The 20,852-nt window shown below is 53.9% G+C and overlaps 1 protein-coding gene across 1 annotated transcript; it reads left to right on the top strand.

Moving 5' to 3' along the window:
• The first annotated feature begins 553 nt into the window (after positions 1–553).
• On the top strand, positions 554–20,823 carry ADRA1D (adrenoceptor alpha 1D). Its single transcript, XM_036245638.1, has 2 exons — positions 554–1,734; positions 20,222–20,823. Exons 1-2 carry the CDS (start codon positions 612–614, stop codon positions 20,821–20,823), a joined length of 1,725 nt encoding a protein of 574 aa, XP_036101531.1. The 5' UTR covers positions 554–611.
• Positions 20,824–20,852: the final 29 nt, after the last annotated feature.

Raw genomic sequence — 20,852 nt, 5'->3', positions numbered from 1 at the left:
GGGGGACGCAGCTGAGGGGAAAGGGAGCGGGACCGGGGAGGGACGCCGGAGGGATTGCGGAGCGGACCACGAGGAGAGAGGGTGGCCGTGGGTACCCGCGGCGAGGCCGGGGTGGCTGCCGCGAGCTAGAGTGAGCGGCAGTGCCCCACATTCTCCGGACCCCAGAACGCCCGCTTGCCAGGAGCTCACAGCCCGTAACCCCGGCGAGTGTGGTGTCCCCTCCTTCCGGCGTCGGCCGCCCCCTCTCCTTCCCCGCGCCGCCCCTCCTCCGTCCCGCCCCCCGCGCCCAGTTGCGAGCGCCGCAGTGGCCGCCGCCTGCACCGCCCGGGCCGGGAGCCGCGGCTGTACCCGCTCGCCTAGGCGCTCAGAGCGGCGCGCGCTGGCGGCCCGGCTCTCCTGTCCGACCCACGCCGGCCCCGGCGCGGCCCCTGCCGCCCCTCTCCGTTGGCGGCCAGCTGCGCTCCGCGACACGGGAACTTGAGCAGGACTCCGACGGTACCGGCGCGCGGGGCTGGACCGGAGCCCTGCGGCTATGCCCGGTATCCTCCTCCCTGACAGTCACTTGTCCTGCGCCCGGGCCCGGCCCCGGCCCCCGACGGCCGCGCGTTGAGATGACTTTCCGCGATCTGCTGAGCGTCAGTTTCGAGGGACCCCGCCCGGACAGCAGCGCCGCAGGCTCCAGCGCGGGCGGCGGAGGGGGCGGTGCGGGTGGCGCAGCCGCCTCGGAGGGCCCGGCGGTGGGCGGCGTGCCGGGGGCCGCGGGCGGCGGCGGCGGCGGCGGCGGCGTGGTGGGTGCGGGCAGTGGCGAGGACAACCGGAGCTCCGCGGGGGAGCCGGGGGCCGCGGGGGCCGGCGGCGAGGTGAACGGCACGGCGGCCGTCGGGGGTCTGGTGGTGAGCGCGCAGGGTGTGGGCGTGGGCGTCTTCCTGGCCGCCTTCATCCTCCTGGCCGTGGCGGGCAACCTGCTTGTCATCCTCTCGGTGGCCTGCAACCGCCACCTTCAGACGGTCACCAACTATTTCATTGTGAACCTGGCCGTGGCCGACCTGCTGCTGAGTACCACGGTGCTGCCTTTCTCGGCCACCATGGAGGTTCTGGGCTTCTGGGCCTTCGGCCGGGTATTCTGCGACGTGTGGGCCGCGGTGGACGTGCTGTGCTGCACGGCCTCCATTCTCAGCCTCTGCACCATCTCGGTGGACCGGTACGTGGGCGTGCGCCACTCACTCAAGTACCCCACCATCATGACCGAGCGCAAGGCGGCCGCCATCCTGGCGATGCTCTGGGCGGTAGCCCTTGTGGTGTCCGTGGGGCCTCTGCTGGGCTGGAAGGAGCCGGTGCCCCCTGATGAGCGCTTTTGCAGCATCACTGAGGAGGTGGGCTACGCCATCTTTTCCTCCGTGTGCTCCTTCTACCTGCCCATGGCCGTCATCATAATCATGTACTGCCGCGTGTACGTTGTAGCGCGCAGCACCACGCGCAGCCTCGAGGCAGGCGTCAAGCGGGAGCGGGGCAAGGCCTCCGAGGTGGTGCTGCGCATCCACTGTCGCGGCAACGCCTCGGGTACAGACGGAGCGCACCGAGGGATGCGCAGCGCCAAGGGCCACACCTTCCGCAGCTCGCTTTCGGTGCGCCTGCTCAAGTTCTCCCGCGAGAAGAAGGCGGCCAAGACGCTGGCCATCGTCGTGGGGGTCTTCGTGCTCTGCTGGTTCCCCTTCTTCTTCGTCCTGCCACTTGGTGAGTGACCCCTCTCCCACCAGCCCCTTCCCTTCCTTCCTGAGCCTGTAGCTGTGCCTTCCTGGCACTCAGGCCTGGGTGGTCCTCCCAGATCTCCACCTGAACATGGAAGGTGGACTTCGCTACCTCCCTGGTTTCTTAGATGCGTGGCTCAGCTTTGTGAGGGACAAACAAGAGGCTCTGCGAGCTTGTAGGATGTGTTTCTCAGGCTTCTCACTTTTCTGTCCACCAACCCCCCTCCATTGCCTGCGCTTGTGTTACACTCTGGGCCCCCCTAAATATAAAAGGTCTATGGAAATCTGTATAGGCATCTGCCCATAGTATGTAATCAGTAGTGTATGTGCTCGCCTACATATTAACACACACACACACACACACACACACAGATATACATGGCAACTCCCAGTGGTGGGCACACAGGGTGGGCCTACATTGATTCATGGGCAGCAAGCCCGGGCCAGTCAACAAGTACAGCAACAGGCACCAGAAGCCACCTGCTTCCTCCCAGCCCTCATTCAGCTTGAAGCCGGCCCCACTGGAGACCCTCCCCAGCGAGTATCTGTGGAGGCCCTGGGCTCTAACTTCTGCGATCTCCTCTTGGGATTGGGGGAGGGGCTGTGTGTGGATAAGAAGGAAAGGGAAAGAGGCAGATTATCAAAAGGAAAGTTAATGTTGTTCATCGTCTTGCTTGAATTCACTGAGTCCTTCAGCACTTCCAGAAAACTCTCCTATTTCTTCCACAAGGGTCCCTGCAGTCCTGAAGGTGGGCAGCTGTTCTCAGGGGCTTCCTCCCCCACCTGAGGGCCCTCCTGGGAGCCTTGGGGCTGGGTCAGCACAGGGAGGAGAAGGAGAATAGCATTTCTGGGGACAAATTTACCCTGAGTCATTTCGCCTATGGCTGCAGCCTCAGCAGGCCCAAGCCTTCCCAGGCCTGCTCCTTCCACACTCTGCATCTGAGTCAGGAAAGGGGTAATGGCCTTCCTCCTGCTCCCCTGCAGGCTCTCTTCACACAGCGGCCAGAACAGTCTTTATACCTTATAAATTAGAGTATCACTCTCCACGAAAATCCCTCGATGCTTTCTCACTGCCTTGGGAACAAAATCCAAACTCTCCACTGTGGCCTATGAGAAGGTGACCTTCAAATTTATTACTATCCAAACCAAAATGAGACACTAGGAATATTTATGCTTGAACCACAGGCATGAACCAGAACACTGGGGACAAACCCAGACGTGGGGTCCCCCTCCTGTAAGGAGGGCCCCATGTGATGGGCTGCCTCCTCTCTGGACTCATGGCTTGGTGCTTTGGCCCCTCTGATCTTCTTTGGGTTCCTTGCCCACATCCCTCTGCCCTTGCATTTGCTCTTGCCTCTGTCTGGCCTGCCCTCCCCCATCCCCTCCTGGCTAACTCCCCATCCTTTAGGTCTCTGCATACATGTCCCCTCTTCAGAGAAGCCTTCCCAGCTGCCTCGGTCTCAGCGTGTCTGCATGTTCTCCCTCGAGGCACAGGCTCTCTTCCTTTACTAGCTGCTCAGCTGTAATCACATCTGTGTGTAATCACATTAGTTTAGTGTCTGATTCCCCCACTGCCCCAGAAGCTCTGCAAGGGCAGGGCGGTGCTAGTTGTGTCGCCACCGAAATCCACAGCACCCAGCACAGTGCCTGGCATATGAAGAGCAATAGAGCACAGCAGCAAGCACCACAGGCTCTGGCACCAGATAGCCTGGGTTCGAACCCCAGCTCTGCTTCTTACTTTGTAACTTCTGGCAAATCCAAGAACCTCTCTGTGCCTCTTTTCTCATGTACAAAATAGGAATGGTGGTGATGGTTATAATGACAACCTATAGGGGTGTTTTAAGACTTCAGTGAGATATTGTGTGACTGTAACATGGTTAGTGCCATGTGAGCTGTTGCTTTTGTAGAAGATGCTCAATACAAGATAAGAAATGAATAAATCACAGACTTGCAAACCACTCAGCTAGAGACCATTGTGGGCTAGGGGGAGGGATGAAGGGGCAGGGGGAGGCAAATAGGCAGGCAAGAGAAAGTCTGTGTGCCTCTCTTTAGAAACCCACCCACCTACCCAGTATTTAGAACCACCCCCCCTCAGCCCACCACCCAGGCTCCTTGCCCTGCCAACCAACACCTGCTCCGGCCTTACCCAACTATGCCCTGTCATCCCAGGTGACCTCATTCTCCCCCTGCCCCTTGGTTCACACCAGACCCCTGTAGGAAATGATCAACCTGTGTGTAGAATGCTACCTCCCTTTGGTCTTTCAACTTCTTTTCAAATTTCTAGTTGCAGAATAATGCAAAAATTAGAAGAAAATAATACAGCAAGTGCCCATGTACCCGTAATCACCTATATGGAATAGATGTTCACATTTTGCCATATTTGCCTCAGATCCCTTTTTTCAAAGAAATAGAACACAGCCGCGACTAAGTTTCCTTCCCCTGGCCTTTTTTTCTCTCTCCTGCCCCAAAGGTAAATCTGTTATTTATCACTCCCACACATGTTTATATTCTTCCCACAAATATCTGTATCCATAATAACATAGAGTATTGTTTTGTGTCTTCAGGGTTTATGTAAATTGCACCATGCCTTGTGTACCAATCTTCAGTTTGCCTTTTTCACCCACTGTTGTGTCGTTGAAATGTATCCATATCCACATGGTTCATTTTAGCAGCAGTATGGGGCTCTGTGTTGATGCAGTCTCCTGCTAAGTGTTCCCTGTTTCTAATTTCTCGCTGTTACAATTAACACTGCAAAAAAGCTACTGTTTTCTGAGGCCTCTCTTCCAGGAAGTCATCCCTAAATTTCCATGGCCTTTACCCCTGGCTGGTACACACCGCTCTTTCTCAATCTCTCCATCTCTGCTGTTCCTCACTCCTGGCGTGGGGGCCGGTGTCCTTGTCTCCTCCTTTCTACTCCACCGCGCTGTGCCCAGCCTCCCAGGGCACGTCACTGAGCCCCAGAGCAGAGCCACGGCCGCTGATGAGTTGAACTGGGTGGAATCTGGCAATAGTGAACAAGCACGACAGAGGCCAAGCAGGGACACAGAATATTCCAATCGGCATGATGTGGCTCGGAGGGTGGATCAACAGACAGAACAGGAGGATAGAGCCGGAGGTGGAGGAAAGAGTGGCCTGAGGGCTATGCAGGAGGGGGGGCCAGGAGGTCCTGACAGCCCAGCCCTGGGGCCAGGCCTGGGAGGAGGAAGGCACCTTGGAAGGAACAGGGAACATTCTGAGCAGCAACTTTGGGGAGTGGGGAATGTGGCATCCGGGGGGGTGGCATATCTAGGTGGGAGGTACCAGTATATGGTGGGGCGTGGAGAGCATTGGCAACTTAGATAAGGGGGCCAAGGATGAGAGTAGTTGCAGAAGTAGGAGTGTGGGGTACGGTCTCCCAGAAAGAGGGTGCAGGGGCAAAAAAAAGAGAGGGGCTGGGGACAGCCTGAGGGAGGTCCCACTGTGAGGAAATCAGGAGGAGGCAGAGAAGGGAGAAGCCAGGAGGAGCAACACCTTTGAGCTCCCAGGCCCTGGTCCCCACACCAAGTGCAAGGAGCAGCAGAGATGGAGGGGTTGAAAAAGAGCAGTGGGGCCCCGGCCGGTTTGGCTCAGCGGTTAGAGCGTCGGCCTGCGGTCCGGAGAGACCCTGGTTCGGTTCCCGCTAAGGGCACGTACTTCGGTTGCAGTTTGTCCCCGGCCCTGGTTGGTCGTGTGGGTGGCAGCCACTCGATGTGTCCCTTCACGTCGATGTTTCTCTCTCTCTCTCCCTTCCTCTCTCTCCCTCCCACTCTATCTGTACAAAAGATGGAAGAGTATCCTCGGGTGAGGATTAAAAAAAAAAAAGAAAGAAAAAAAGAAAAAGAGCAGTGGGTGCCAGCAAGGGCCATAGGCCATGGAAATGAAGGCACCCAGTAGGGCCACAACCTAGGGGTTGTCAAACAGACCGAGGATGCTCCTTGCCCACACCTCCGAGCACAAAGCCAAGTGGAAGCTACAGCCACAGCCACAGCAGTGACATAGCCAGTGAGTGGCCCAACAGCCTGAGGACACTGAGAGCCTTAAGAAGGGAACCTGGGGTCCCAGAGGGACCTTGGCACAGGGGGAGGTTGACTGCCATTTATAAACCTGAAATGCTGTGGGTCAGGCCAGAGCAGCTGCAGAGAGAGATACCAGTGGGGTGTCCTGTGAACCATGGGGACTCTGGGGGCCTAGGTCAATGGCTAGGAGAGATTAGGACACGGAGACCAAGCACTTAAAATCCTGAGGGGCCTGCAGAGGTGATCGGGGTCATCCCCCACACCTCCAGCTGCCCCGTGTCCCCATGAGGAACAACTGCAGGGCATGTGGCAGGCAGCCAGGGGGCCAGCTCAATGAATTTGAGACATCACATGTCCGACCCTGCGATTTGGGGCAGCAAGCCCAGGGAGGGCAGCACCTGCCTTTCCAGGACACCTGGGAAGCTGTGTAAGGACACGAGAAGCACCACTCACACTAATAAGAGGGTACCCACCTGCCGGGTGGTTCATGCTGATGCCAGCTGTCTGCTCCATGCAGAGTGACCACGCATCCGGTTTGCCCAGGACATCCCTGGTTATGCCTGTTGACCCACAAGATTACTAGCAGTGCCCTCTTAATTCTCAGAGACATTCCAGTCTGGACAATAGAGTATATGGTCACCAGTCCTGGGAGGAAGGGCTCGTGGCAGCCCTGCCCATGACATATATGTGCCTCGTGCCCTCACTCCAGTCGAGTGTTGCAGAACTGAGTGCCTGAGAAAATCACAAGACGTTATGTAAAGGTCCCTTTTTACAAGGATTATGTAGCCTGGTGTCTAGAGGAGCCTAAACTTGCAGAGTGCACATGGGGAGGGGCATCCGTAGGGCCTGCTACCTGCAGACATCCATGGAGGACCCACAAAAAGGGGGGCTTGGCAGGGATGGAGCCGGCTGGACGTGCACCTGGTGAGAGCCTCTGCCCTGGACACTTAGTGCAAGGGTCCCCTCACCCGCAGCCTTTGGGTGTAGAAATGCCAACCACGCTCCCTGTGGACAACAGGGAACAGAGACTGGAGGAACACCGCCCCAGGCAGGCAAGCACCCATCTGTAGAGAGCTGCTCCCGCTCCCAGGCGCCTCCAGAGGTCACATCTCTCCTGATGTTCTCATGGCAGCAGCGCCTCACTGAGTCTAGCTTTGGTCTGCCTGGCAAGTATCCCCCAGCCATGCCCAGAGGGGACCTGTCCACTGGGACCTACACACACACACACAGTCCCGCCCCCTGTCCTTCCTAGTGCCCACAGGCAGATGCCCAGCTTGCACTCTCAGCTCTCAGTTGTTGGCAGGTCATCAAGCCTCACGGCCTCTGAATGTGCAGAATGTGTCAGTCACACAAAGCAGCCCCAGAGGCTCAGAGCCCACGGGCCCCTCCCAGATATACCTCCAGGTGTATAGTGGAAGTCCCAGGACATGCTGGGACTCTGATAGTGGAAGTCCCAGGACACACTGGGACTCCAGCCATGTGTGAGCCAGACCTGGGGCTCCCTCCCATACTGTCAGCCTGGGTTCCGTGATATCGCTGCCTCCCTGACCACTGCCGGATTTAGTTAGGAGCTCCCCCATGCTCCAGGCACTCTGCACATACCTTTGCCACAGTGCACCGTCAGTGTTCTTACACATACCATCAGTGTGAGGGCAGAGGGGACTGTGCATGTGCAGGTGTAGAGCAGTGGAGGTATTTGTGGGTCGTCCTGTGGTTTGGGAGACCTGGAATGTAGAATCTATGAAAAGACAGGTCACGAGACGAGGCAGGATATCATCAACTGCAGAGATAAATAAATCGTGGTGTATTCATTGACTGGACTACTATACAGCTAGGAAAATAACAAACCTGATGACCACAGCAACATAGATGAGGTCACGCAGGCGTCTCGTGTAGGGGTCTACAGACACCGGGAGAGGCATGGGGTGCTTCAGGTCCTTGGTAATGACTATTCTTTTCTGTCCTCTGTCCTAAAAGTTTGAAGACAGGGCTGGCACCTATCTGTGCTTTTGTGGCCCCTGGCACACAGTAAGTGCTCAGTCAGTGTGAATGAGGGAGGAAGTAACGGAACCCACGGCCTCTTCACATCCTGCCACGCCAAGGGTCTGGTTGGCAAAGCACAACCTATTTTATTTTATTTTATTTTATTTTATTTTATTTTATTTTATTTTATTTTATTGTGGTAAGAACACAACATGAGATCTACCCTCTTAACACATTTTTAAATGTACAATACAGTGTTGTTAACTAGGCACAGTGTTGTGCAGTGGCTGTCCGGAACACGTTTGTTTAAGTGAAGTGTTATACCTGTCGATTAGCAACTCCCCTCTACCCCCTCCCCAACACACAGCGCCTCTTGGATTCTGTGGATTTGACTGCAGGCACACCTCCTTTTATTGTACTTCCCTTTATTTGTACTTCACAGATGTTGCTTTTTTTTTTTTTTTTACCAATTGAAGGCAAAACCCTCCACCAGCAAAAAGGCCACAACTCACTTTATTGTGGTGTTCTGGAACCAAACCTGCAATATCTCCTAGGTATGCCTGTGTTTTAGATAATCAGTACAAGTGGAAGCAGCCAGTGACTGGCTGATTCATTTAGGGTAACCATCCTTACGAGTGATGCACTGGGAATAGCCCCCATTTATTTTATCTAAATTTTTAAAAAAAAAAAAACATAGCAGCTAACATTCTGAGTGATTATTATGAATAGGAAATGATCTAGGGTTAGGGTTTTTCCCATTTTTTTTTTTTTTTTTTATCATGGATAGTTTCAAACATATACTAAGTAGACAGAGCAGTATGATGATACCCAAGAACCTGTGACCTGGCTACAATTGTCAATCCAAGGCCAGTCTTGGTTCATCTCAACCTTGATCCACTTTCCCACCACTGAGGATTATTATTGTTTTTTTTTATCCTCACCCGAGGACATTTTTCCATTTTTTTGTTCAAATAGAGTAGGAGCAAGAAAGAGGAAGAGAGAGAGAGAGAGAGAAACATCGATGTGAAAGAGACATCAAGTGGCTGCCACCCACACAACCCAACCAGGGCTGGGGACAAACTGCAACCAAGGTACGTGCCCTTAGCGGGAACCAAACCCGGGTCTCTCTGGACCACAGGTCAATGCTCTAGCCGCTGAGTCAAACCGGCCAGGGCAAGAATTATTTTTAAGAAAATCCAGACATTATCTCAGCTCATCTGTAAGTTCTTCAGTATGTATTTCAGAAAATCAGAACTTTTTAAAAAATAACCATAATCCATTATAACACAAAAATAAGTGCTTAATATCATCAATTATCTTACCTAGTCTTTAAATGTTGCTTATTGCCCCAGATTTTTAGTTTATTTAAATCAGGATCCAAAAAAGGTGCATACATTGCATGTGGTTGATTTGCATCCTCGGTCTCTTTAGTTGGTAAGAGTCTCCTTCCCCTACCTTTTTCCTTTCACTTTTCTTTTTTTTTTATCCTCACCCGAGGACATTTTTCCATTTTCTGCCCAGGTAGAGTGGGAGGGAGAGAGAGGAACAGAGAGAGAGAGAGAGAAACATCGATGTGAAAGGGACATATCGAGTGGCTGCCACCCGCACAACCGACCAGGGCCGGGGACAAACTGCAACCGAGGTACGCGCCCTTAGCGGGAACCGAACCCGGGTCTCTCAGGACTGCAGGCCGACGCTCTAACCGCTGAGCCAAACCGGCCAGGGCCCTTTTTCCTTTCAACCTATTTGGTGAAGAAACCAGATTGTTTGCCCCAAGGAGTAGCCCACAGTCTGGAGTTTGCCTCCCCATAGTGCCATTTAATGTGACCCTCTGTTTCCTGCACTTCCTGTAAACTGGCTTCATCAGATTCAGGTTCAGTGTTTTGGGCAAGAATTCTTCTTTTTTGTAATGTTAAGATAAAGGGTTTGGGTGCCATCAGTCTGATCCATCCATTATAAAGTCCTGTCAGCCTCTCGCCTGCTGGTGTTAGCAGCCATTAACCATGGCCTGGACTCATTACATCAATGGAACTTAAAGTGTTGATATCAGAATTCTGTTATCTCTTCTACATTTATTCATTAAAATTCTAAAAAAGAATTTGCCATTACCTGTTTGGTTACTTTAAATAGAGTCTGTATAGGGAAAGGTGATTGACCCCAACCTTGACCAAACCTTCAATTCCCTGTCCTTTGTCCTCTGGTTAGGTAGGCCTCCCTTCCCAGCTACTGCCATGATCCATTACTTCTCCTTCTCTTGCCATCTTAAACTCCCTCACCCCCACCCACTTCTGTGAGCCCTGAAACTTGAATCTGGCCATTATTTCATGTGGAACACATTAGTATGGTAATAAATATTTAACAATGGGCTCTGGAGTGGGGCTAATTTGTAGCACCTGCCCATTTCCATGGTGTAAATATTCCCACTGTGATCAATTTCAAGCTACCAAAGAGATATCAGCAGGCTTGCAAAGTTCCTGAAAATTTAACAATCACCTCTTATAAGCCAGTACAAACCAGTGTCTAGCTGAACACTTGTTAAAGAGAAATCATACTAGCCCAGCCGGTGTGGCTCAGTGGTTGAACGTCAACCCATGCACCAAGAAGTCGCCCTTTTGACTCCTGGTCAGAGCACATGCCCAGGTTGTGGGCCCAATCCCCAGTTGGGGGCATGCAGGAGGCAGCCAATCGATGTTCTCTCTCATCAGTGTTTCTATCTATCTCTCCCTCTCCCTTCCTCTCTCTGTAAAAATCAATAAAGAAAAAAAAATGTTTAAGACTACAGTAAAAAGATTACAGTAAAAAAAAATAGATCAAATCTTTTAAAAAGAAGGATAAAAAAGAAAAATCACACTTTCCACAGGTAGTCTTCCTCCTCTGGGCAACTTCAAGGTGTCTCCGGAAGTCCTGCATGTTTCCTGTTGGCTCTGAATCTTTCTCAGCCCCTTTCTGCCCTGAGGTCTCTCTGTCACTGCTCAGCCATCCCGGTCTTCCACCTCTCCTCTGCCCACACATGCTGCATGCAAATGTGCCCTGAGCTCCTTGTAAAAATGATTTGCCCTCAACCCTGTGGCCCCCTCCCCCTCATGCCCTCCCCATCTTGTCACTATAATCTTTCCTCCTTTTTACCTACCTACAAGAATATCCTGAGCTACTTACTTCTTTTAAAAATATTTTTATATAGCCCTGGCCGGTTTGGCTCAGTGTTAGAGCATCGGCCTGCGGTCCAGAGAGACCCGGGTTCGGTTCCCGCTAAGGGCATTTACCTCTGTTGCAGTTTGTTCCCAGCCCTGGTTGGTTGTGCGGGTGGCGACCACTCGATGTGTCCCTTTCACATCGATGTTTCTCTCTCTCTCTGTTCCTCTCTCTCCCTCCCACTCTACCTGAACAAAAAATGGAAAGATGTCCTCGGGTGAGGATGATAAAAAATATATATATATATTTTTTTATATTAATCTTAATCCTAAGTGTTAGAGATGGGACTGGAACCCAAGCACTGACTCCAGAGTCCTTGTTACTTCCTGCCAGGGTCAGAAGTCAGACTGGGGCCAGGGTTCAGGTCAGTTGGGAGCCATGGTTTAAGCTTTAAATCTCACTGAATCCCTCAGCCCCTAGACTCATCCCCCAGGCTCAGTTCCATGCTCCCTAATGCCCCAGATCCTGGCCACGATGGGGTCCTGAGTATTGCCACGGGACAAGACCATTTCTGGTGTGACACGATCCTCTCACAGGCCCCAGAATGCCCCCAAAACCCTTGAGCTCACCCCTCAAGGGAAAGTCTCTGAGTGCCTAAGCCCATCTCTGGCCCCACCTGAGCCCTTCCTTATCTGCTTCATGAGCTCTGTGTCCACCAAAAAGGTCTCCTGTGAATGCTGGAGGATTTGTCTGCGCTCGCTTTGCAGGTGGTGACCCAGCCCAACAGGGTCCTGGGCCCCTGACAGCTGGTATCAGGTGCCTCATGGGCAATGCCTGGCAGCTCAGTGCGGGGACTCCAGGACAGAGTGACCACTGTCTGGGGACCTTCTCTCCTGGCATAAGCACTGATCTGCTCAGACCCATGAGCCATTTGTCAGCCCAGCCCAGAGCTGAGAGGCTCTGTGATCAGGGTCCAGTTCAGCTGAGCACAAGCGCCATTTGGCAGGGACTTCAGCCTTGGGCACTCGGAGCTCAGGGTATGGCCACTCTGAGGCCACAGATCAGGAAATAATGGGTTAAGAAGTGACAACAAAGAGTAGCAAGAAGAGGGAGATGGAGGGAAGGTGGAAAGGGGGAGAAGGGGAGGGAAAAGAGTTGAAAGGAAATGGGTAGGGCCCAGGGTAGGACTTAGGACAGGTCCGTGACTCATCTTCCTCCCTTGGACCCAAGCAGGCAGCCTCCACGGCTCTATAGCTGCCCTCGCGCTCCTGGTGATGGAGTAGGGAAGGGAGGAGGCTGGTGCAGCCTGATATTTCATAGTTGGCTGCGAGTTGTGAGCAAGGCTGGCTGTGAATTCTGACACTCTGCCAAGAAAGAACGAGTTCCCTCCGGTGAGGCCAAAACAGTGCTGTCCCTCACACAGCCGCCCCTGGGCTTCAGAGCTGTCACTCCTCAAGGAGGCTTGGCCACGCTGGTCGCCACCAGCCCTCACTGGCTCTAAGCATCAACTCCTGGGCCTAGCCATTCCTGTTCCTTAGGAGAGGGAACTAGCCTGTGATGCTCCAGGCTGAAAATTCCATCCCCCCCCCAAACATCACAGGCTGCTGCCTTAGTTTCCCCAAAAATGTGTAGGCCAGACTGGCCCAGCCAACATGCCAGAGAGTGAGCTCACCTGCTGATACAGGAGAGGCCCTGCCGCTTCTGACCAGCGATGTCTGCTCGCCCTGTGCGTAGGTTAGACTTCTGACAGAGGCACCCCAATATAGGGAGTGGGGGACGGCAGGAGGGAGCAAGCTGATGAAGGCTGACATGGGAGAACAAGGTCAAGGAGCAGAGTGAAGCAACAAGAGCTGTGTGTGCGGCCATCTCCTCCCTGCGTCCTTACTGCCTCTCCTCTTGGGCAGGTAAACCCGGTCACTGCCCGGCTCCAAAGTGTCTGTTGAATAGGGAGAGGTGAACACAGGTGTGCATATCTGTGCCCTGCCTTTCCCAGCAGTGGGCAGAAGAATTGGTACAGTGATGAAGGCATAACCCCACCATTGTAGCTTGGGAAGCAAGCACAATGGTTTGAAGACATGCCCTTGGGTGTCTTGGGTCCAGTCCCTAGATGCAGAATCTGAGATGGGTTCTTATGCAAATGATGGACTGAGGGAGGCTCTCAGGAGGCACCTGAGAGGAAGGGAGGGAAGCGGGCTAAGGCAGGAAAGAGCTAACCCAGGATATGGTCTCAAAGTCTGGCCTCAGCCTGGCCCTGCCCAAGCCTAGAGCAAGATCAGCAGCACTTGGAGGCAGGGGGCTGGCCTCTTCTATCCCACATCGGTTTGTCCCTGCCTGTGAGCTGCCCCTGGTGGGGAGGTGTCATCTCCCGGTTGAAGCAGCTCCCGTTGGCCAAAGGCAGTACTCCAGAGAGGGGGCTGCTATGAGCCTTAGCAGTCAACACTCACAGCAGCCGGAAGCTGGGGGCACCTGGGCAGGGCACCGACAGCATCTACTTCAAACCTTAGAGGTGACTTTTCAGCAAAGACTTGAAGGAGGGGAAGGAGGTGGCCAAGCAGCCCTGTGGCTCCTCCTAGGGGCTGGGGGTCTGTTTACTGCTCTCTCCTGAGGAGCAGCTCCCACAAGCAGGCAACAGCCCAGCCCCCGTGAATGTTCTGGATGGATATGCAAGTGCAGTAGCTGAACCCCACGTGGCAGGCCCCACAGGGCACCCGTGAGGCCACACAGAAGGCCAACACAAGCCACCTAGCCTGCTGGTGGCAGAATTAAGAGGTGTTCAAGGAATACACAGTCCAGAAACCACTACAACTCCCCAGGTGCCCAGGGCAGTGCGGTTAATCACAGAAACACTCCCGGAGAAGGGGGTTCTAGGCCCGAGTCTGAAGAAGGGAGACACCGGCTGTGGAGGGAGGAGGGCCAGATGTGAAAGCCCAGAGGCGGGGATGCGGCAGCTACCAGAGGAATAAAGCAAGTGTTTGTGGCTCCTGACCACCAGGATCCCTGGAAGACGAGGGGAAGTTCTGTTTCTGTTTTTATATGATGCTACAGGAAGACCAAGTGCTTTAGGGCTAGACTGACTCAAGTTCAAAGCTTGACCCTGCCCCTTGCCCTCTGGAGATAACTGGAACCTTCCTGCAAAGTGGACGCCAGTGCCCAGAGAATTACATGAGAAGTAGCTACAGGGCCCAGCATGGAGCCTAATAGGTTTGAACACTCAGAAACCATTAGCTCTCATTTCCTTCCTCCTCACGTTAGAGGCCACACGTTAGAGGCCACCTACCTAAACACCACTTATTCATTCATTCAACAAATACGTTACAGCCCCTGCTCTGGGTCAGGCACTTGTATTAGAGACCAGGATGGAAAGAACAATTAATCCCATACCTGCCTTCAAGAAAGCTGAAGTCTAGTAGAATAGAGAGAGCGATCATGCCTTTTGTTAAAGTGGAGGCATTTGTGAAAGGGACCTTACCCCAGGCTTGTTGGAGGAGGATGCCGGGAGGCTGGAGGGGTGGGTGGGAGGAAGCAGAAGGCACTGAGGGAGCAGTAGGGATCAAGCAGGAAGGCCGAAGGGGCCCAGCCCCGTGGGAAGACCTGCTTATGGCCTCCTGTGGCCGAATTTGGAGGGAGTTCGATGAAGACAGCACGGGGTCCTAAAGAGCCTTGGATGCGACATGGGAAAGTTTGGGCTTACTCCTCAGAGCCACTGGAAGCCACTCACAGTTTTCAGAGGGGAAAAGAGAGAAACCATTTGTTTAGAAAAAGTCTCCAGCCCTGGCCGGTTTGGCTCAGCAGTTAGAGCATCAGCCCGTGGACCAAAGAGTCTCAGGTTTGACTCTGGCCGAGGGCACGTACCTCGGTTGCAGTTCATCCCCCGGCCCTGGTTAGGATCGTGCAGGAGGCAGCCAATCCACGTGTCTCTCTCACATCAGTGTCTCTCTCTCTCTCTCTCTCTCTCTCTCTCCCCTCTCTCTCCCTTTCTCCCTCTCTCCCTCTCTTCACCCCTCCCCCTCACTCTATCTGAAGATATTTGAAAAAATATCCTTGTGTGAGGATTTTAAAAAACAAAGAAAAAGTCTCCAGTGTCTGTGCGCAAAGTGGAGAGGGTGGGGTTCACTGAGGGTTATCATGTACCTGCAAACAAAATGGGATGCCAGACTCAGCAAAGCCTTCAGGACCAATGTGAAGGGAGGGCCCTACCGGAGAGAAAGTTGAACGCACTGGACGGGGTGACTCATTGGCCATGTCTGGGGAAGAAAAGGGACTCACTCAGCAAACTCAGCAAGTATTGAGCACCTACTGAATACTCAGTGTACTCGTGAGGTCCTCTGGGTGATGGGAGGGCAGTACTAAGAAAACAGACACACGCCCTGGCCCATGGGCTGTGGAGAGGAGCTGATGGACCCAGTGAAAACTAACTCGAATAGTTCAGGAGAAGCTAATGAGCACCATGACAAACAGAAGTGCTGGTTGGGGGTGGGGAGAGCGGGGTGGTGGGAGGTGGGGGGAACATTGTAATTTTAAATGGGAAGTCAGAGACCTGACTGCCTTTACAAGACTCTTGTTATGGGGGCACTCCTGCGTTTGGCAGTGGGGACACAGGACGAGTGGCGCCCTGAAAGCCACAGTGAGTGAGAAGTGTCCAGGTTGTACAAGGAAGTGTCTTTGGGTTGGGGCCTGTGTGGGTTGGGGCGGTGGGGCCCGGTGGCCCAGTGAACAGCAGGGAGGAAGAGGAGACAGCAGGTGTGGGGGGAAAGGGTGGAGAGAAGCAGAGCAGCTGTGACAGGAAGCTCACGGTGTCTGATGGCCGGGGAGCGCCACAACACAAGTAGGGCATGAGCCTTGGGTGGGGCGAAAGCTTCCTTTCTTACCAAGGAGGAAGAGAGGGGAGGAAGGTCTGAGCGAGTTCCCAACTTCTTTAGCTTCTACTTTCTCTGTGAAACAGGAAGTGAGGTCAAGTGCTCTGGAGAAGGTGAAGGGGAAGCGCAAGGCTTGTAGAGAGGGATCGAGGCTCAGAGGAGCTGGTGCAGGAATGGGGAGAGCTGGCGAGATCGCGGAGTCACAGGACCTTACACTGAGGTCCAAGACCCTAAGTGTGTTTAGGGAGTGGGTGAATCGCTCCAGAGTTAGGCTCTGGCTGGGGAAGCACAACCTAAATCCAGAAAGACACGGATGTGGGAGCCTTGGGAGCCAGCGAGAGTCTCAGCTAAGCCGAGAAGGAAGCAAACAGAAAGAGCAAGGGGCTGGCAGGTCAAAGTACAGATGAGAAAGAGAGAACTGCAGTCAGCAGTGCAAATGGTTCTAAGTGGAGAAATAAAATGCTCAGATTTATGTTTTAAAAGGATCCCCCAGCTCCTGGGTGGAGAACAGGGTTCCAGGGCACAGAGGCAGGAGCAGGAAACCACTTGAAAGGGCACTGCACATGGTAGCTGGGACCGGGGTGATAACGGGATGGTGCACAATGGGGGGATTCTGGGACCAATAGGAGTTGGCAATGATGGGATGTAGGGTGCAACAGAGAGCTCAGAATGTGCCAAGCGTGGTGTGGGGAGCTTACCATTTAAGGTTAAGATGAACAGGAAACTAATAGTTACCTGCCACTTAGAAGTGGGGGGGGGGGTACACCCAACTCTGCTGGCTTGGGAGGGAGTGGTGTGAGGAAGGCTTCCAGGAGGAGGTGCCACTGGAGCTGGCACTACCAGATGGAAGAAAGAGGAAGGGCATCTAGGATGATCATGTGTAAAAGCCCAAAGGCCAGCCTGAGGAGCCCGCTGCGGCCAGAGGGCAGGGAGGAGTCAGTTGGCCACTTACCTAATGCACTTAAAGACAAAAGTAAGACTGCAGAGAGAAGCAGGAACTACAATAGAGAGGAGAGCCAGAGGGTGGTGCTGGGCTTCTGGGTGGAGAGGTGGGAAAGTGAGGGAGGGCGTCCCATGAGAGCCTCTAGTTCCAATGACAGCTGCCAAGATGAGTTAGCACAGCTGGGCTTCATGCTTGCAAGAAAGGCTGTGGGCAAAGTAGGGGAGGGGGCCAGTTTGGAGCAGAAAAGGGGGCTGCGAGGCACTCAGCGAGAGTGGCCTCGTCTCAGAGTCCCCAGCAGCCCATCGAGGCTTTCCTGTGTCTGAGCTACAGGTCCTGGCAAAGGTGTGTGCCGGGCAGCTGGAGAGGGATGGGAAGGCAAGGCAGGCGAGGCAGCTGGTCGACCTGAGCAGCCATAACTCAGAGTGGCTGGGGGAGGAGAAAGCCGGGGGTGGCTGAGAAGCAGCTTGCCCACTGATATCCCCACAGCAGGGCAGCATTGCAGGGACAGTGCCCATGAGCCAGATGCCATCCTCAGGGGTCTCAGGGCAGTTTCCCATCTCATCCATAACATACAAAGGGGAGGGAAGAGGCTGGGGGGGGGGTGACAGGGAGAGTGAGGCAGAGTGCAGTGAGACACAGGGAGACTACAGCACTCTGGGCAGAGGTAGGTGTGAGACTCAGAACTGCCATCTATGAAGAGAACAGGAAATGTCTCTTGGGAGCTACTGCTTGTGGAAGCTGGAGCCCAAGACCCAGATGCCTGTATTTTCCAGGCCAGCTGTCTGCACACAGTGGGCAGAGCAAATAAAGTTGTGGCAGATGCCGCAGACGGTGTCTTGCCATCTCCCCTAGACCTTCAGTGTACTAGTGGGCTAACTTCCACCAGAGCACCTGCCTTTGTCTCTCTGCCGGGGGGCTTTTTCTGCCCACCCAAATCCTCCTTGTCCCCCCAGTGACTTATGAGAGTGAGTGTAGAGATACTCCACCTCCCTTTCCCCATTGTGGGGATAACTCTGAGGGTCCTCTTCTCCACTGTCTCCCAGAGCCCCCAGAAACTCCAGAACACACCTTTTATTGGCTTTCTTCTCTTTCCTAGCACTTCTTTCTACTCCACTACTGGTGTTTCACTTACCTCTCAAATTAACCACCTGCATTTGAATGCTTGTCTGGGGGTCTGCTTCTGAGGGAGCGCAAAGTAAGACAGACATCAGCAGGACACAGTAGGAAAATCGAGAGGCTGAAAGGCTGTTTGAATCCCAGCTCCTTTTGTGTAAGGAATACCCCGCTGGCAGCGGGCTTCTGCTCAGGTTGGTTGAAAATAAAGCAGAATATTAATGTTTACAACAAGGCCCAGGCCATACAACGTGCCGCGTCGCCCACCAATCTGAATCAAAACCACACTGATAACAATGCCCTTTGGCCAGCTTCAGGCTCGTTGCTGAAAGCATAGTCCACCGATTTGTCATCAGGGCTAAATATAAAAAATTGTGGCCTGAGTCAGAAGTTATTTTCAGCACTGTCTTACTTTGCAGCCATTGAGGGATGCTGTTCGGAGGGCTGCTTTCCTGGAGGCTGAGGTCAACCCTGGTGGACCCCACATTCCAGGGACAACTACCCAGCTCTCCCAGGGGATATCATCGCCTCAACACACCCTGACTGATGTCGCAGCCTCCCCTAAACCTATCGGGTCTAGACCTTTGTTCCTGGCCACTCTCCAGAGCAGGGAAGAGGGTCCCTTCCAGGTCTGAGGTCTCCTCTCTCAAAAGCCACCGAAACAGGGAGAGATGGAGTGAATAACAGAAGTATTTATTAGGAACTTGTGAAGTGCTAGAACCTGAAATTTATGAATCTTCACAAAATCCCTGCCAGAGGAACATTATTGTCTGTATTTCACAGAAAAGGAAAGTGAGACTTTGAGACTTGCTAGCCAGGTGACTTGCTCAGGGCTCCGTGACCAAGGTTTGAAGGGCCTGTGCCACACAATACTGCTTGACTTCCCCTTCCTCACGCTGTCTCTTAGCACCAGGAATTCTTTATACAGTGGGAAGTAGGTGATATGCAAGCATCCCAGGTTCAAGAGGGGGCATGGTGCCTCTGTCCCCCCAGTAGGGAACCCTGCTCAGTAGGGGAATAGAGAGCAGGTCCCATGATTTGTCAAGGACCCCTACCCCTCAGCCTCTTGGTCACCTAAAGTTCCTGCCCAGAATGGGACTCTCCTGCCACCTACCCTCTGCCCCTGCTGCTACTGAGGATGAGTGAGGCCGAAAGTGGCCTTCATTTCCTGGGTCAAGCCTTTTCATTTGGTCTGGTGCTTTTCGGAGACATGACTCCTTCAGGTCCATGATGGAGAAGGTCTTCCTGGCACAGCTCAGACCCCAGTGCCCCCCCTCCCCCCCCGTTTGGCCTGGCACTGCTCCCTGAAAGCCGTCCCAGAAGCCTTCCCTGACCACTCCCACTGGGACAGCCCACTCTCCTGCATTCTGACAGCCATGGGCCTTGTTTGTTGAGGTTTAATTCTAGGCTGTCTCTCACCTGCTTAAAAATATCTATGGCTCCTAACTGCCCATAAAATAAAAGCCGAACTTACCAGAATTTAAGATCCTCTGTCCCAGTGAAGTTTTCTGAGTGTGATCTATGTGACACTCTCAGGCCCCAGACTTGTTATCCTCTTGCCCATCTATCCTTTCCACGCCTATACCCTCTGCCCTTTCTATCCTGGTTGGCTCCTGCTCATTTTCTGAGACCCCTGAAAGGCCCCCACCACACATGCTAAGCACCAGTTACCCCCAGCCCCTCCCTGTGATGTTTGATCCACATTACTAACAAGGGAGCAGGGCCATGTTTGATGGGAACCCAGTGCAGTGCCTGGCATGGGGCAAGCCTTGCTCAACACTGATCAGGGTTCTTACCCTTTTTGTGCTAGGGACTTTTCAGAGTGCTTTCAAATGCACTAAATAAAATACAAAGGACCGCAAGTGAAACCGATTTTATTGAACTCCTTGTGAACATTTTTTTAAGTGAAATGTGTGATGTAGTAATAAATGTGCTTCTACATTAAGGCATGAAATAAGATCTAGAGGTGCATTCCAGTGACCATCCTCTCCAAAGAGTGAGGAGCATGGACAATATCTCCAAACCTCTGCAACAAATGAATGTGATAGAGAAATATCTACAGGACCTGCCAATATTAGGTTGAGCCTTAGGAAACTGCCAATGTTGCTCTAGGTTTGAGCTACAAAAACTAATTTCATATGGTTTTGCCTAATTCTACTCTGGTTTGTTGCCTGCCCTCATCATTACGGGAGATGTTCAATTTTAGATAGTTGTGAGTAAAACCGAAGATGACTCTTTCCCCATCCAAGTTCACGGACCCCCTGGACCCCCTTGGGGAGAGAGAGCCCGAGAGCTCCTAGTTGATGACTCAGCAAGGGCCCCTGCAGGTTGGGAGGGTCGCCCCTTAGCGTCCAGGGGCCTCCGCCCTCCCGGAGCATCTATCTAACCCACGTGGGTCTCTGCTCCCCACAGGTTCCCTGTTCCCGCAGCTGAAGCCCTCGGAGGGCGTCTTCAAGGTAATCTTCTGGCTCGGCTACTTCAACAGCTGCGTAAACCCGCTCATCTACCCCTGCTCCAGCCGCGAGTTCAAGCGCGCCTTCCTCCGCCTGCTGCGCTGCCAGTGCCGGCGGCGCCGGCGCCGGCGCCCCCTCTGGCGTGTCTACGGCCACCACTGGCGGGCGTCGACCGGCGGGCCGCGCCCCGACTGCGCCCCCGGCCCGGGGGCCGCGCTCCCCGGGGTCCCTCTGGCCCTCACCGAGCTCCCGGCCCCAGGCTCCCCGGGCACGCCCGAGGTGCAGGCAACCGTCGCCGGCCGCGGAAAGTCGCCCTGCGCTTTCCGCGAGTGGAGGCTGCCCGGGCCGTTCCGGAGACCCACCACCCAGCTGCGCGCCAAGGTCTCCAGCCTGTCGCACAAGATCCGCGCTGGGAGCGCACATCGCACAGAGGCCGCGTGCGCCCTGCGCTCGGAGGTGGAGGCTGTGTCCCTGGGTGTCCCCCACGATGTTGTGGAGGGCGCCACCTGTCAGGCCGACGACCTCGCGGACTGCAGCAACCTCCGGGAGACTGATATTTAAGGACCTTCCGAGATAGACGTGGTGGGGGG

The sequence above is a fragment of the Molossus molossus genome, unplaced genomic scaffold, assembly GCF_014108415.1.
Source record: "Molossus molossus isolate mMolMol1 unplaced genomic scaffold, mMolMol1.p scaffold_m16_p_6, whole genome shotgun sequence".
NCBI classification, from domain to species: domain Eukaryota; kingdom Metazoa; phylum Chordata; class Mammalia; order Chiroptera; family Molossidae; genus Molossus; species Molossus molossus.
This window is presented reverse-complemented; position numbering and strand designations above follow the sequence as displayed.

Excerpts from the sequence above, each read along its gene's own strand:
- ADRA1D (XM_036245638.1), top strand. The coding sequence starts at position 612 with ATGACTTTCCGCGATCTGCTGAGCGTCAGTTTCGAGGGACCCCGCCCG. Across the intron at positions 1,735-20,221 it reads CTTCTTCGTCCTGCCACTTG|GTTCCCTGTTCCCGCAGCTG; the intron begins GTGAGTGACCCC and ends TGCTCCCCACAG.